We start from the raw sequence: 17,851 nt of genomic DNA on the forward strand, positions 1-17,851 counted from the left end.
CACGGTGGAGTTCTGAATCTTCACGGGTGGAGACACCCGCGCAGCTTGCAGGATGGCATCCCTATCTCGGAAGTTGAATAATCTCGCCAGGATCGGTCTAGGGGACGCTCCCGGTTTAGGCTGACCACCTGGCACTCTGTGCGCCCTTTCGACCGAGAAGAACGCCGACAGGCCTTTAGGTTGGAGCTGCGATTTGATGAGTTCCTCCACGAAGAGGTCAGTCGCTCTAGTACCTTCCGACTCCGGTACTCCAAGAATTCGGATGTTGTTCCGCCTGGAGCGTCCTTCCTGGTCATCCAGCTTCTCCTTCAGCATTTTGTTCTCAGCTGTGACTGCCTCCATCGCCGTCTGGAGCTCTGAGCGATCTTCCACCAGAGATTTTGTGACCAGCTCCAGCGATCCCACTTTTTCGGCCATTTTGTGGAGGTCTGCTCGAATGAGGGTGATTTCAGTCGAAATAGAACCCACCGTAGACTGGACCTGCGTGAGTGCTCGCATCACGTCATCCAAGGTCGCCTTTTTTGGCCCCGCATTGTCCGTCGACCTCGTGGAGGTGTGCCGCCCGTCTGCCGGAGGGGAGGCTTGTTTGTCACTGGTGTATCGTTCGATACGCGTCTGGGTCGTGCCGCCCTTAGCGCCTTTTCCTGCCATGATGTCCACCTCACAGCACCTCAAGCCAGCTGGAGGGAAGGATCGGAAGAGAGGAGGCTGACCACGGGCACGGGCACGCCCGCAGTTCAGCCAGGTCAATCAGCCGGACGTAGATGGGGACCGCGTCTCAGTCAGTAGCGGAGATGTAGCCACAGGATACTTGCCCCATCAGGCGGTCCGCCCCCTCTGACCGGTCCGTGCCGTCCACGCGCCACAGGGCCCCGGCCGCGACACAGCACGGGGTCGTAGTACGAAGAGTCACTTGCAGCGCCTCACAACAATGGCGTCCCTAGGCACCGCAGTGGGCCCGCGCCACGCGGACGGGGCGATCAACAACAAGTCCGACGTTCATGCCCCTCAGCGCCCGAGCCGCGCAGCCTCACGTCTCAGACTCAGCGTTCAGCGCTGCTTATCGGCTCAGTGCGCGCGGACGGCGGAGAGGGGGGGGGGCGAGCTCCGCAGGCTTTCCACAGCCCCCGTAGATCTTGTCCGCTCCGGCGGCCGACACGGATGGCTCCTCACCGTGTTGTCACACTCGGCTCCGCACGGCGCCCCAGCCCTCAGCTGTCCCCTCGTCCCTCCAGCAGCGCAGAGTCTCCTGTGCGGTTCACCCTCACAGCCAGTGTCGTCGTATTCTCCGCGGTGGTCCCCTCCAGTCCCGGGCACTTCCGGTCTGCCGCCGCCGGGCCGATCACACTTCCGGTCGGCTTCACCGACCACTGGGTCCCCCGGATTCAGGCCTGCGCTCCGGGCTCACCGACACTCGGCTGGAACTCCGCTTCCAGGCATCCGATTTTCATCCGGTTACCTGCCGCCTGCACCGCCCGGCCCCGGGCCGCCGGTCCCTCCGTCTGAGGTTCAATTCAGCCACGGATTATTATACGGATAGTTGGAGAGGCCGCTTCGTGATCGGAGCTAGTCCTCTAAGCTGCCGCCATGTTCGGCCGCTAGCCACGCCCCTCAATTTCTGCCCATTCTTAAGTGAAAGCTAAAGTTGGCCACAGATCGCTTTAAAGAGCCAGTCAAAGCAAAGGGTGACCACAAGGATTGCAAAGGTTCTGGCATTAGCCAAGACCTTTTGATTTTTACTAAAATTATATGCGTAGTATACTTATAGAGACTTTCAGCCAGGCCACTTCTTCATTGGTCTGTTATTGTGTCAGTCACATTTTTGGTGCGGCCACCACACCATAGGGCAATGTGTCAGCCCACTTCAGCCATTGGCTAACTTCACTGCGAGTGACTGCATTTTGCCCTTTTCCAAAATGTTTCCACACACCATAGTTTACTTAAGTTACAGTGAGTTCAATGGTATTTACTGTGTTTTTTTAGACCAAAAATATTTTTGGCTTTCACCAATGTTCCCCTTTTTTGCTCGCAGCAGCATCCCCAACAATAAATCTATGTAAAAACCATGACAAAACTGTACCTCTATTGACTTTACAATTTTTTATTTAGAGGCGTAAATGTAGAAGCGTTCTCTGCATTGGACGTTGGATTGGAAGTTTCTCAAGTTACCTGCTGCGGCACAGTACACACATTTTTCCAGAACTAATTGTTATATGAGAAAAATATAACGGAATGCTAAAGAGATTGGAAATACCAATTGGGGAAAATATGAAATAAACATATAACTTATTTAAATAAGTACAATTGTCATATATAGCTATATAAGAATGCCAGTCTAGGATTAATGGCATTGTTTACAGCAGAGATCTGCTAGGAAGTATGATGTCAGCGTATAGGAGGGAGGAATCTCTTTCTAAATATTCAGTTATGCCACTACTCACCAATCTCTCAGATTCTACAGCAGCCTTCACCTCCTTCCCCTGCATTGCGAGTGATGGGGACAGGTCAATGATAGCTGCTGCTCCTCAATCCATGATCATCTCAGGCTCTGAGTCTTATTCCCCTTTCCATTACTTGAGTTGCGCCTGTTTATCCATTCTGCCAAGTTGAATTGCACCAGGAACAAGCCACGTAGATTAGAGCAACTCCTTCATTCACAGCTATTAATGCTTTTCTGCTCCTCTTGCATCTCTTTGTCTCCTCTTCCTCCAGTGGCACTCAAAGGAGGCTTTGGTGGAAAAGAACGCCTTTTAATTTGTATTGTATTGCTTGACACAGTAATTGTTGTACTCTTTGTTCTTAACACTTGTATGAATTCTAGCCTTTTGTTAATTTCATTATATCTACTTATTTCAGATTGAAGTTGATCTGGGTAAAAAATGTTGGTATCATTCGATATTTGCCTGCCCAATTTTGCGCCAGCAAACAACAGAGAACAATCCACCAATGAAACTTGTGTGTGGGCACATCATCTCCAGGGATGCTCTCAACAAAATGTTTAATGGAAGCAAGTAAGTATGAAACAAGTCAATCAGCAACAATGATGGCAAAAAGCAACCTTAACAATCCTTGAAAAGTATTGAAGAAATTAAAAAATGAACTATTCTGTTTAGTATGTTTTCTACTGGGCATTAGTGCTTGCATTGAATTTGCAAGCAAAGCTGTGGGGTAGCGCAGCACAACACAACATAGTTTCTGATTAAAGAGCTGTAGGTTCTCTGAAGTATTATTACAGAGGAGTCCTTCATCACCTCCCCCATGGTGAGTGAAACCACTGCTGGAGATGAGGTGTTGATAATAGCCTTAATGCTGTTAGTTTTTATTTTAGTTTTAGTTTTTGTTTTTTACTATCTTGCAACCACAGTACATTTATCCCCAGATCCGGGACCGGCGATATCAACATAGCATAAAATGATACAAGCAATTTTGTTCCTATCATTGCAACCTGCAACAAACACAAAACAAGAACAAACCCACACGGAAATAACCCCCACCCCTCACTGCACATTGGATGTTATTACGTTATTCAGTTGTTGAATCCTAAACATCTTATTTATTTATTTTATTTATTTATTCAGAGTTTTATATAGCGCGAACAAGATCTTTACAGATATCAGAGCGCTTCACAGAAACAGGGGGTGACGATAGCATGAGGGTGACGCGACATAATATTGGGTGCAATATAAACTTCAGTAACATGATCGGATAGCAGTCATGTTCAAATAGAATGTCAGTAAACAATCAGATAAGCGAAAAATAAAAGACGAGACTGAGTCTTGCATACAATTACGATAAAAATCAGGAGAACTTATACTATAAGTATCTAAAAGTTGCAGAGGAAGGGGCCTCGATATACGATAGGCTAACATGAATAGTCTAATAATAGATATTTAGTGAGTAGCATAGAAGGATCGAATGACCATCAAGTACTTGTGGCATACAAGAGGAATAAACCAATCTAGGTCATGCAAAATATGACATTATTTGACATTAGACAATCATGAAACCAGTAATACCCAAGCGGCACGAAAGTCAATGAGGAACAGACATTAAAGTTCAGGTGAACTTAGCCATGAGGATGGCTTTCACCTCTTTCTTAAAGAAGGCCGTGGAGGAGATAAGCCTGGTTTCGGGAGGGAGTGCGTTCCAGATCCTCGGCGCCATACCTGAGAAGGAGCGTTTGTATGTTTTTTCCTTCCGGAATCTGCGAGGTTTCAAGAGTAAGTTTTTTTAACTTCTATTGGATCTCGACCCTCCTGATATAGTTAGCTTTTGAGTGAGGTAGTTAGGTGCATTGTGGTGTACAGCCGCGTGTGTCATTACAGCGATTTTCAGATGTATTCTGGCTTCGAAGGGAAGCCATTTCAGAGATTTCAAGTCAGGGGTTATATGAGAGTGTTTTCTTGAGCCCGTGATGAGTCTCGCGGCAGCGTTCAAGGAAGCTCTTAGGGGTGCAGTTGTTGCTAAAGGGAGACCACTGAGGGTCACAATTCCATAGTCAATGCGGGGGATGACTAGGGCTTGAACTGCATTTTGGAAGTCTTTGGCTGGGAGGAAGGGTTTCAACTTTCTCAATGTGTTGATTTGGAAATTAGCTCCTTTCGTCGCTCTGCTAATGTGCTGTTGCATGTTGAGCTTTGCGTCCAGTGTGACACCTAAGGATTTCGCGGAGTCCACGATGGTGAGCCGGACATTGAGTGCAGTTAAGTTGTTGAGCCAAAGTTGGATGGTGGTAGATTTCGCAGGGGGTGCTATCAGAAGGAACTCAGTTTTCAGAGCATTTAGTTTGAGGTGGTTGTCGGCCAACCACGATTGGGTCTTTGTGAGAGTGTAATTCAGGAGTTTGATATCATCCGGGGATTGTACCTTTAGGTAGAGTTGAGTGTCATTGGCATACATATGGAAGTGTACATTGGATGCTTGGAGCAAGGAGGCAAGCGGTTCCATGATGAGGTTGAACAGTGTGGGTGAAAGGGAGGATCCTTGTGGAACGCCTAGGTCGACTGGCACAGGCGAGGACAACACATTGTTAATCTTGAACTTCTGAGTCCGGTTATGTAGGAAGGACGTGAACCATTTGAGAACAGTCCCGGATAAACCCATTCTAGTGTTTAGCAGCTCAAGGAGGTTCTCATGTTTGACCGTGTCAAAAGCTGAGGAAAGGTCAAGGAGGATGAGGAGGCATGAATCATTGCGATCAAGGATTTGGTGGGCGTCGTCAATTATGTGAGTCATGGCAGTTTCCGTGCTGTGTTTCGCTCGGAAGCCTGATTGGTGGGTGTTGAGGAGATCAAACTTGTCAATGTGTTCTGTTAGTTGAAGCTGTACACATTTTTCCAGCAGTTTGGCCAAGGTGGGGATGTTTGTGATGGGACGGTAATTGTTTAGGTCAGACGGGTCAGCTGGGGGTTTCTTGAGTATGGGCGTGACTTGCCCCACCTTGAGTGAGTCCGGGATGAGACCTTGTTGAAGGGAGCTGTTAATGATTTTAGTCCAGAGTGGGAGGAGCATGGTGGTGAAGTCTTTTACCGCGTTAGCAGGCAGGGGGTCTGTGAGGTGATTAGAAGGTTTCAGGGTACCGAGCAGTTTGAGTATTGCATCTTCTGAGTAGATGTCAAAGGAGGCCCACGATGCGTTGTTTTTTGGCTGGGCGTTAGACATTCTGATGTGCACAGGGTGTTGGCTTACATCATTGAGGAGATCATTCCTTATGTTGTCGGTCTTTTGCTTGAAGAAGGTGGAAAAGTCTTCACTGTGTGGGATATCGCTTTTTGGGTTGTTTGGTTGTAAGGGTTGCGGCTTTGTTTGACTTTTGACTAGTTCGAACAATTTTCTTGGTCGGTTTTTCGCTTGGTCAAGCTGGAGGCGAAAGAAGTCAGATTTCGCACGCTTAATTTTCCTAAAATAGGCATTTCTCTTGTTCTTAAGCTTTTTGCGATGAAGTGATGAGGGATCCGATCTCCAAATGCGCTCTGCCGATCGCATAGCTCGCCTGTCTTCGTTGAGTCTGCCGTCATACCAGGGGTTCGAATTCTTGGTGGAGACTCTTTAGTTGCAGTGGGGCTGCTTCGTTGATAATAGAGGTCATGGAGTCGAGGTAGAGGTCTGTCGGAGTTTGAACATCAGAGACGCCAGCAGGTGGAAGGAGGAGCCTGTAAGTGTGGGGCGGTAGGGAGTTAGGGTTGAGATTCTTCATGTCCCTTTTCCAGATCTTGCATTTGGTGGGTTGAGCCGGGGAGGGTTTGATTTTTTCATTGATAAAGAAGGTGATGATGTGGTGATCTGACCAGTCACAGGGTTGGATTGACCCCAGTTGGGTAGAGTCCTCTTTGGCGATGATATGGTCGAGTATCGCACCTTTATCATGTGTTGGGCTGTTGCATATTTGGGTGAGGTCAAGCGCATTAAGGAAAGATTTAAGACTATTCACCACTGTGTCTTTCTGATCGTTCCAATGGAGATTAAAGTCACCCAGGTAGATTTGAGTGATCTGCCGACCGGCGTTGGAAGTAATCGTGTCCATGAGTTGTTGAGAGAAGATGAGGTTATCCCCCGGCGGGTGATAGATGAGGTGTAGAGCACATACTGGTTTGCCATCACTGGAGATGTCGAGGCAGAAGAGTTCACAGGAGGTGAGGGAGGGGGAGGTGACTTTGGTGACGGATAGATTGCTCCTGAAAATGCATGCTATTCCCCCGCCCGTCTTGCCGGTCCTGTCGAGTCTGATGATGTGGTAATTGGGGGGGAACTAGTATATCCATGATGGGCGTGGAGGCTTCAGTTAGCCAGGTTTCCGTCAGTATGGCTAGGTCAAGATCCATTGATGTGACGAGCTCTGCAATGTCGGAGGAGTGTCTCTGGGCCGATCTGCAGTTGAGAAGGATGCATTTGAGTCTGGGTGTGAGAGGGGAGGTCGTGTGTTCTAGCGATAGGGGGACTCTTCTGAGGTTGTTTGGGACAGAGCTTCTGATGTTTAGTGTTGGGTGCCTAAGGGGATTTGAGAGAATAGTAGGTATGGGGAGGTGAGTGGGGGGTTATGTCTTTTACCGGTCCTGGGCCAAAAGAGCGGAGGAGGGTGCGTAAGTCGTGGTCCGACAGGGAGTTAAGGGCACGCCGGGGACGGAGGGTGTTGTTGCGGACGGGGATGGAGGGCCAGTGTAGAGTGCGAGGGACTGTGGGGAGAGTGCGTCGTTTGTTGGATACGGTGGTGGTCGTTGTGGGTCTATGTTGTCTGGAAGGTGTGTGTAGAAACTCTTTGATGGTGCGGAGCTCGTCTTTGAGTTGTAGGAGGGTGGATAGAATCAGGTCGAGAGGTGTCTTGGTGTTAATGTTCGTGATGTGGGCCATGGGCGAGGCGTTGAGAGGGGAGTTAGTGGGCGAATTTGGGGCGGGGAGGTGGGGTATGCTAGCCTTAGTGGGGGGCTCTGCTGTTAAAAAGGGTGGGGTGGTATTCGGTGGGTGCGATGAATTGTAGGTGAGCGGTGTGGGTGAAGTAGGGGGAGGGTGGGAAGAAGTGGTGGTGGCGTCGGTGGGGGGTGGTGCCGGTGTGTTGAGGGATGAGTGAAGGTCGAAGATAATAGGGGTGGTAAGGAGGAAGCGGGGGCTGAGTAATGGTGGGGAGAGGTGGGGGGGTGTTATTGTAGGGGAGGAAGCACGTTCTGGGGTGCTAGTTGGGCGTGTGAGGGAGTGAGGGGTGAGAATGGGGGGGGGGGTAGAGAGGGAAGAGGATCTGCCACGGGGGGGGGGGGAGATATACTCCGGGTGATGTTGGATTCAGCGAGATTCGTGTGAGGTGTGGGATGGGGGGAAGGGTGGGTGGGGGTAAGTTGGATGTGCAGGGGGAGGTGAACTACGTCTGTGGGTGAAGGGAGAGGGGGGGTAACATCAGGTGTGATCCTAATTATAGCACCGGGGGGATGGGAGGGGTGTGTGTCATTCTGAGGTTGCAGTGGGCAAGGCAGGTTATTTTGAATATTGGTGTTGTGGGGAGTTGTGTAGCTTGATGTGTGCAGAGTGGAGGTCCGCCGTCTGGCGATGTGCTCTAGGAAGGTAGGGAATAGGTTGTCTAGTCGGTCATGGTTCCTATCATTGGCTTGGAGTAGAATGGTCCCGTTGTTGTAGATGGTGATTGTGGCTCTGCCTGGGAAGACTAGGGATGGAGAGATAGAGAGAGTTAGGTCATGAGCGGATTTCTTGGTGGTGTGAATAGTGAGTGTGGAGAGGAACGCTTTCCTCCATTGTGCTCTCCGTGTAGTGTAAAAGATGATATCGTTGTTTGTGTCTCCGTTGATCAACGAGAAGTAGGTGTCCACACACGGTAATTCGGGATGTGCCTTTAGAAAATTATGTTTGTAACGTTTGGCGTTTTTTTTTTGTGAGGTCAGGTGGGTATATGATTTTGTAGGTGTGCTCGCCCAAGCGTTCCATGGCGGAAGAGGCGTGGGTAGAAGAGTTGGGGAGCTTGTGTGGTTGCGGGGCAGTATGGTAGAATGTGGGCAATAGGTATGGACGACTAGTCTAAGATGGCCGCTCCGGTGGTGAACTATTCAAAGATGGCCACCACGGTGGCATATAGGGAGCCAAAAGAAGTCCTATCTCTATTGTTGATGTGCCTTAGGGAGCTAGCTTCCCTTTCCGGGGCAGGTCGAGTTAGTCCATCCTCTTTGTTGTTAGGAGGGAAGGGGGAGAGATTAGGTTTCGAACTGTTCAGGAGGCGAGGAGGAAGCCTTATCTCTGTTAGGGTGACCTGTGGCCACGTTGGTATGCAGCTTCACGGTCGTTTGGTGGGCAGAGGAGGAGATTTATGGCTTCGTTGTCTTGTCCCCGCCATTTTAGGTAAAGGAAAGTGATACAAGCTAGGGGGTCGCCATGCCGCATGAATAAGTTGAAAGCAGACAGCTTTGTATCCTTAGGGCAGAGCGTGTAGCGCCGGTGTGTTCAAAATAGAGATTAAATGTAGTGCTTGTAAATACCTTCAGGATAGTCAGGAGGCTCCACTGAGGCTGTCCAAATCAGACTCCCTATGTCCAGATGTAACTGAGGCAGATCAATTATTCCAGAATATTGGTTGTGAAGCGCGATGAAGCTCTCATGCTTGGTGATTGACTTTTTTTTTCCAGCCTTTCGAGGGGGGGGGGGGGGCTGAGTAGTCCTTCCTTCTGGCGCTGCACAGCGCGATCCTTCCAGGGTCCACTAGCCGACCCAGCTCTCCCACACGCCCCGAGGCCCCCGTCCGATCCGCCGCCACATAGTCCTACCAGCTCCTTCTTCGCTGTACACCGCCCAGCGAGAGGGGGAGGGGGGGCAGACGGACAGCCACCACAGATCCACGCGATCCACCACGACCAGTGGACGACCCACCGCTCTCTCGGCAGCGCTCAGCGAACCACAAGCGGCAGGTCTCTCAGGAGGCTCCAACCGCTCCGCTCAGCCTCATCTCAGGGAGCCCGCCGGCATCAGCAGGCGGCAGGCAGCGCTTCACACTGCCCCCCGTGCCCGCGGTCGATCCTGCAGACCCGGCAGAAAGTTTGATGAATGCGATTGGGTTTCACTGGAATCCGGGTTAAGCCCAAAGTAGTAGCATTTATTTGGTGAGAGGACAGTCTCCAGGCGCTCCAATGCGCTATACGCTGGACGATATCAGCCGCAGACCCAGCCGGCGCCGGACCATCAAAAGCAGTCGCGTCGTGCAGCTACGCCCACGTCCACAACAGTCCTTAAAGATATCCTTGTGACGCCCGCGTCCCCAGCAGGTTCGCGCCCCTTGACCAGGGCTCCGCCACAGCTCCGGTGAGGACCGTAGGTGCCCCGCAGTCCAGGGCTCCGCCAACCGCTCCGGCGTCCAGTCGCCAGCGCTTGCTCACAGCTCAGGTAGGTGAGAAGTAGTGGCAGTTTACACTCCAGTTACTTTTAGTTGATCCAGTTACTCTTAGTTAATCCAGTTACTCGTTTTTCTCCCGATGGCGAGCGTGCTATCTGGGATAATTCCTGCAGGGATTATCCTCAGCCCGGGGAGCTCCGGTGGCTGGCTCCTACCAGGCGGCCATCTTGGCTGGATCTTAGACACACATTAGCGATGTCCCTGAAAGGGAGCCCAAATTCCGACATCCCTGGTAAGGCACATAGCAGTACAACAAATTCACTGCAAATCAGGTTGGTTTAGTAAGTACATAGTAAGTGGGGCCCGAAGTTTTTGGTCCACGAGGCCTCCGGAAGCTCCTCTGCATAAGTATCCAACTGTTCTTTGCAGTAGACCAAATTGTGTATCCATTTCTTAACAGTGGGAGTTGTTTTTGCCCCCCAACATTGCGCCACAGCCCTTTTTGCCAACAGTTGAGACAGCGACAATTCGCCTATTGCATGGCTTAAGGTTCTTCACACTACCCAGCAGGCAAACCTCCAGTGCACATCTCGCAGGTTGAAACACTACATCAGTAAGCACGCGTACCACACTGGACCAAAATGCAAATATCCTTGCGCAGAACCACGCCAGGTGCTGGAAATCCGCGTCAGCCTGCCTACACCGCAGACAACAAGCAGTCTCACGCAAACCGAATCCCCGCAGTTGTATTGGGGTATAATATAATTGGTGCAGGAACTTAAAATGGATTATGCAGAGATTACAATTCGCTGTAAGGCGACCCGTTAACTCGCAGCAAAACTTTCACTGCTCAAGCGGTAGTGTAAACCCCAATGCAGTATTCCATTTGAGATAAGAGGGGTGCTCCCCTGGCTCTCTCTCACGTAGTGATGCGATATATAGCTTAGTAATCAGGCCACTTCGCTCTTCCCCTGCCAGCACCGCCTGCAGTGCCAGCAACATTGTTGGTTCAGTTGGAGAGTAAGGGTAAATGGCTCTAACTGCTTGCCGCACTCTCACATATGTAAATCCCAACATCAGGTTGTGGTTCTGAACCCCCTGCACCTCCTGCATAGTGCGAAATTCACCCGGTGCGTACAGTTCCCCCATCTGTGCGATCCTAATAGCTTTCAGTGCCCGCAGAGCAGGTAGCTCTCGTGCCACAGAAATGCCCGGGTGGGCAGCTATTGCTAGCGACGGGCCATATAGGTAGTCCAGCTGTGCCCTTTTTGCGAGGGCCTTCCAGGCCCACACAGTGCATTGAACAGGGTTAATTTCCGTCCTGGGGCATCCTCCACCACCCGAGAGTGCTGCAGCAACTAGCGACATCGGGAGTACAGCATCTGACTCAATCGCTATGTGGGGCAGAAACGCTGCGGATAAAACCAATAATGCGCAAACTGCCCCTGCACACACAGGTAGTATAGCCTCATGTCAGGAGCCTCAAAACCCCCGCGGTCAAATGGTTGTACAAGAACGTCCCAACTGCATCTGGGCTTTTTACCTCCCCACACAAATGTCAGCAAGGCTGACTGGAACGTTAAACAGTGAGGTATTCATTTGAATGGGGATATTAACAAACAAATAGAGGAGTTTGGGCAATATAGACATTTTTGTCACTGCAATCCGATCAGCAAACGATAGAGGCAATCGGGTCCACCATCCGCCTGGTCAGTGATCAGTGTAATAACTCGGTCATAGTTCATCCAGATGACCTGCTCAGGATCCCTATGCAACCATATTCCCAAGTATCTCACCGGTTCTTGAGTCCAAGTCAGCGAGAAGTCCAGCTCTACCTCCCGAGTGCTGGCCGTCATCGGGAAAACCGTCGACTTTGCCCTATTAATCCCCAGGCCAGAATATCCCTCAAGTTTAACATACTCACAAAGCAGTGCAGGTAGATAAGTAGCAGGCTCGCGAATGTACAACAGCATATCATCGGCGTACAATGAGACACCAAGTGGTCTCTGCCGGAAGCGCAATGCAGTCGATGCATTCTTCTGGCGCAACTTCCATGCCAGTGGCTCGAGCGCCAGTGCAAAGAGCATCGGAGACAGGGGGCACCCCTGCTGCATGCCCCTTCCGATGGGAAACTCCAAAGACACCCTCCCGTTGATGCGCACTCTTGCCACAGCTCAGTGTAAAATGCAAAAACAACAGTTGATGGACAGAATGCAGAACAATGTCATACATTCACCCCAGTACAGAGATCTGGGCCTAAATCTGTCGTTTTTTGCACTACACACCACCCCAGTTCAGACATGGCCATATGCAAATCAGCCTTGACCCTATGCCTCATGGGAACAGTCCAGCCCCAGCTGCCAAGCCCTGTCTTTCCTAGACTGGAATCAAGCATCCTAGGACCGGTTTCTGGCAGGCTGATTTGCATATGGCCATGTCTGAACTGGGGTGGCTTGGTGAGCAAAAAAACTATGGATTTAGGCAAAATTATTAGAGCAAAATATATGCAAGTTTTACGTCCTCTACGTCCAAAGGGCTGCTTTAGATATTCCCTCTGTCCCAAAGATAACCACCCAAGTGCAATATCTTGAGATAGGAGTGTATTTCCGTCATCTGCACCATAGGTCTGTTTTCGTAGAGTCTGGTATAAAAGCTTAGCAGCGCCTCACTAATTTCATGACGTTGTGTAATGTGCCTCCCCCTGTCATCAAGCATCTCTGTAATATACTCCTGACTTTTGGGAGCTGCTAACTGTTGCACCAACGAGCTGCTTGGTCTTCCCCCCTCCCCGTAATATCGAGCCATGCTCCGTCTTGATCTGAGCACTAGTTCCTGGTCAACTGCATCATTGTGCTCAGTCACAAGATCCCTCATCGCAGATAGCTTCTCTGGGGAAGGGTTCTTCTCATATTCCAGCTCTAGAGTAGATATTTCCGTGGCTAATTTCCAGATTCTACGCCGGAGGTCCCTTAATACCCCAGCTTGCGCACCTATGCAGGCCCCCCTGATAGTAACCGTAAAAGCTTCCCACAAGACCCTAGCGCTGTCAACTGTGCCCTCGTTCTCCCTGAAGTATTTTCGGATTGCCTCCCCTATGGTGTGTTTAAAAACTGGGTCAGTCAAGGAAGTCTGTTGCATACCCCATGCAAAAGGCGGCCTCTCACATGTGGGTAACTGCAGCTCAAGTACCCCCGGGGAGTGATCAGAGAGCATTCGAGCCTCATGGCCAACCCTAACCGCTCCTGTGCAAACGGCCTCGGTGACAAGCCAGTATCCAGGCGTGACCACGTCCCATGCGCTGAGGATATAAAGGAGCTCTCGCGCACCCCGGGATGTTGCAATCGCCAGACATCACATAGGTTTCCTTCATCTATTAGTCCAAGTAGGACCTCTGAAGCCTGCTTGAGCAGCAGTGCCCCACTTCCCAGATGATCCATGGTGGCATCCAAGCACACATTAAAGTCGCCACCCCAGAGTATCTCCACCGGAGGGAACCCTGAGATGCTGCGCCATACATCCACAAAAAAGGACAGTTCGATATTTGGTCTGTATATATTAACCAATAGAACATTCGCTCCACCCAGCGTGCTCTGGACCAGTGCCAGCCTTGTTCATCTGTTTCAGCACGCTCTACAGTAAATGGGACCCCCCTCCTGACCAGCTTCATCACTCCCTGTGAGTAAGTGGAGTATGAGGACGCTATTCTGACCCCCGCCCCACGTGCACCCATGTTTTTTTCCGAGACTTTAGTGAGGTGCATCTCTTGTAGAAAGGCTATTTGAACGTCCATCCTATCCAAATATGCTAGTACAGATAACATTTTCTTGGGGGTGTTCAAACCCGGTACATTCCAAGTCAGGAGCCTCACTTGACCACTCATTTGGTCTGTTTAACAGTAAGATAAAAGGAAGGCAAAGACTTGTGTCCATAGTATAGTAAGTCAAGTTGGATTCAATCACACTGAAGCAGGATAGTGCCTTTCATCCCCACCCAACCCCTACCTCCTATCCCCTCACCCGCTTCAGCAACCCCAACTTGCTAAAGCCATCCCCTCGCTGTCTAACCCTGACCCAACAAAGAAAATAAACAGAAGTATATATATTTCTCCCATCTGGGGGGCGTCCGAGTACTACTAGCCTCCAAACCAGTAGGAGGTGGCTGAGCAGACCTATTACCTGTGCCTAGAGATAAACACTCAAGGCACTAGCTCCCAACAGCGGGGGAAGCTCAATTAGTCCGACCTGTAAGAAAGCACATATATAGCATAATATTATGCAGCGACAATGATGCATGCACTTAAACGTGTGAGATGGCCAGACAACAATAGTCCGCTCCACCTCCCCTGTGCCAAAATACAAACTCACAACCACACTTGCATATATTGCAAAGTAAGCACACAACTGCAGGGGAAGCTCAACAAGTCCAACCTGTAAAAGAGCAGATATAAAACAAACAGTATGCAGTAACGAGGATGCATGCATTTAAAAGTGTGAGATGGCAAGTCAACTGCAGTCCACTCCATCTCCTCACTGCTCCTTGTTGTCCTGCATAGTATGGGACTCATGCCAACTCTGCTTCAATTGTTTGACATGTTCCAGGGCTGCCTTGGGGTTGGTGAAGGCCCTGGAGTTCCCTTCCGGACCAATCTGCAACCGAGCCGGATAGAACATCGCATAGGGGACCCCCTCTGTCTGCAGGAACTCTCCCCCCACCCCCTCTGCCCCCTTCCCGAACTCCCTTCCTGCAGCCTGAACAGTGACCGTAAAGTCAGCAAAAAATGCAAGTGAATTGCCTTGATGCACAAGATTTGCTCTTATCCCTGGCCATTTGCAAGATAGTGTTGCGGTCCCTGTAATTTAACAGTTTTGCCATGATTGGGGGGGGCGGGGGGGCAGTGCCAGGGGTGCGCTCAATAATGAACATGGAAGTCAGCTGCTTGGCTCCGAATATGTCCTTAATAAGATTTTCAATGAAAGTCTCCATCTTACCCACATTTGTTGACTCTGGTAGCCCCGTAATTCTTATGTTATTTCGCCTGGACCGGGCCTCTTAAGTCCTCATTCTTAGCCTGGATGAGAGACAGGACTTTTCCCATGTTGAGTGTCTTCCCAGCGACCTCACTCAGACCATCCTCTGTCGCAGACACCCGCTGTTCGACCTCCCCCATGCGAGTATTTTGCTTTTCCAGCTGGGCTCACATGTGGTCTAATCAGTGATTCACTGCCGCCATTGTTCCTTTGATAGACTGGAGGCTCCGCTGCATCGCCAACAGTGTTTACTGAAGTGTGGGGGTAGCATCGCTTTGGGCATCAACTTCCGAGTCCGAGGCAGGCTTCTGCAGAGTTTGTGGGTTTACGCGCCTCAAACGTGAGGCGAGGTTGGGATTTCAGTCCTCCCCATGGTAGCTGCAAGTAAGGCCAGGCCTAATCCCCTGGCAAAATATATAATATGGACGTCTCCAGTCACTCACGGCATCGTCCTGGGGTGGGCCCACTTAGAGTGAGATAAACAATCCTCACAATGCCCCCCCCCCCCTAGTGCGTAAACATAGGGTCTACCGCTCACCCCACACCTCACCAGTATCACGGGGGAGCAAGGCCACCTCTCAGTCTCAGCGGAACGTAGCGGCCCGCAGGAACACAGGACACGCACCACTGGACCCCTCAGGCCCCCCCGCAGTGCGCACCGTTGTGCAGAATGAAGGTATCCTAGCCCCAACCACGCAGTTCACCAAGGGCAGCGATAAGATGTCGGCCCGTGCACCATTGAGCCAACGCGATCCAAGGCTCAAATTTTCTCTACAACGCCACCAATGCACCCCCAGGCTGGCTCTCACGTGGGGCCACAACACTATCACTTCAGGGTATCCAGTGGAAAGCACCCAGCATGCAGCCAATATATAGGAGCAGGCCGATGGTAGAATTCATGCTGGTATTTCAAAGCTATGTAGCCTATGTATGAAGCCACCGGTTTATGGATATGCTGCAGTCAAACGCGGTAGTAAGCCTCTGCTTCACACCAGCATTCACACCAGATACAGCGATGTACTCGCTGCCCAATATCTCAAGGATGCCACACCAGCCGCTAAAGCGCCCCAGGTGCTCACCACAGCTCGCAGGTTGCAACCCCCACCAAAGCCCAAAATCACTGCCGCAGCTACGGGCTCCGGAAAGGCCGTGCCTCACCTACCGCAGCCAGCACCAGGATCGAAGCTGTCTCCATTGGGCACTCCAAAATCCAGTGCCGGGCCCAGAGGCAGCCAGTCAGGTCGCCACACCTCGCTCTGCCTGGGGCTCCGCGTCTGCGCAACTAGCACCCGATGTCCTATCGCCAGGTGCAGCGCTGCTCCAGGATCCGCACAGCGCCGGCAGCTCCGAAGCTCGTTGCTCTGTTCTCGCCCGCTGGTAGGATCGGCAGCGGGTATGCTCGGTCAACAAAGTTCCGGGCGGATGCCATTTTGCGAGTTCACCACTCGAACCAAGCACAGCAGGATTCTGATCGCTGCGGCGGCCCCCAGGGCTCCGCAGCACCCCCGATGTGTGCAGGGGACTGTTGCAAAGCCAATTGTGCGGTTTCAGGGTTCTGATGCTGCAATTGAAGTCGGATTATAGGCGGATAGTGGCTCAGCTGGGCAGAGCGACACTAGGGTGCGGCCATCTTGCCGTGCACCCTCTCGCCCCCCCTTCCCCCATCCCCACCCCCTTAATGTTATTAGTTATAGGGAAGTTTTTTAAATGACTCCTCTATATGGGCCCTTGCCTGGGGCGTAAGTCCATAATTATATGGAAGATAAATAACTGATATTTCCCACATGTGTGGGCAGTAACACAGTTAGAACTTAGGAATGTTGGGAACTTTATCAAGAAAATAGACCAACCGTCGGTTTTAATCATTGCTATAGGCCTCCTGCTGTCAACATTACTGTGTTTTAATTGACTGATCAGGACTAACAAACTCTACTTGAGATATGTGGATTGCGCAGTGATATGAGAGAGGCAGAAGCTGTGGGAACATTGTGAGACTCCCTCGCCTCATGCAGTGTACCACTGGAGCAATGGAAGTAGAAAGGAAGTGTTTTTTGCCCTGCTCCTGTGTCTTCCTCTGTCCTGCCAAATGGAGTGAAGCTATTTTGCTGAGCTGCGTGAAGTGCTGTGGATACTTTTTCTCTGCTTTCTTTGATAGTTCAGTTGATCTCTTCTTGTCAGGTACTGCACAATTTAACGTGTGATCCAGCAGTATCTGTTAAGAGAGGACAGCAGGAGGTGTTACAGTTAAGGAAGAGAAGCGTTGAGGTTTTTAAGACCCCTACTCTCTGAGCAGGTGAGCGTTAACTGGCCACTAAAGGCCTGCTCTGATGTTATTGACTGACGCCTTTGGCTTAAGGCAGTAATACTGGCGAAGGCCTTTAAAGGCTCATTTACTCCACTGAGGAGGACAGTATGGCAACAAAAAGTGTGATTCGGTAAGGCGACTCTGTCTGTTGACTGCTAGCTGCTGTTGCATGCAATGATTTCAAGGTAATTTGTTTAAATCCCAGCAAGGTAGACTCTGCCTTCCATGCTTCCAGGGTTGTTACATTGCTCACCATAAATTTAATTCTAGTAACATCGGTTATTTTGAAGTGTGCTGTACAACACGTTATTAAAGTAAATATTAGAAATTATAAAATAATCTTAAATGTTAACTGAAAAAACTACAGTTGGAGGAATATTATGGTTACAATTCACAGCCTGAAAAACACTGAAGTCCAGAGTAGTGCCATAACATTTCAAACATTACATCACAGATAACCATTTTCTAATCATTTGTGATATGTCCTTGTCCACCATTGATAATTTGGGTTGGTGAAGGTCCATTTACCCTTTCATCCCAATGATCTTGTGGAATGTTTTCAAAGACAGAGTACAAGAAATTCATAAGACCTTAAAATGGCCATGAAAACATAGGTTAGGTTCTGCTTTTAATTCTGTGCATGTTATCACGTATCTTTACAAAAACACTGGATAGAAGTATACTTGTGTATAAATCCAA

At 50.2% G+C, this 17,851-nt stretch overlaps 1 protein-coding gene across 2 annotated transcripts in view; it reads left to right on the top strand.

Moving 5' to 3' along the window:
• The window catches only part of RMND5A (required for meiotic nuclear division 5 homolog A), a 272,396-nt gene that overhangs the window by 237,426 nt on the left and 17,119 nt on the right, over window positions 1–17,851 (top strand). For both annotated transcript variants that reach the window (XM_078678673.1, XM_078678674.1), the window contains one exon: window positions 2,857–3,011. In XM_078678673.1, coding sequence (XP_078534799.1) covers window positions 2,857–3,011 — 155 coding nt within the window. The remainder of the gene's footprint in view (window positions 1–2,856; window positions 3,012–17,851) is intronic.

The sequence above is a fragment of the Lissotriton helveticus genome, chromosome 2_2 (genome assembly GCF_964261635.1).
Source record: "Lissotriton helveticus chromosome 2_2, aLisHel1.1, whole genome shotgun sequence".
Lineage (NCBI taxonomy): Eukaryota > Metazoa > Chordata > Amphibia > Caudata > Salamandridae > Lissotriton > Lissotriton helveticus.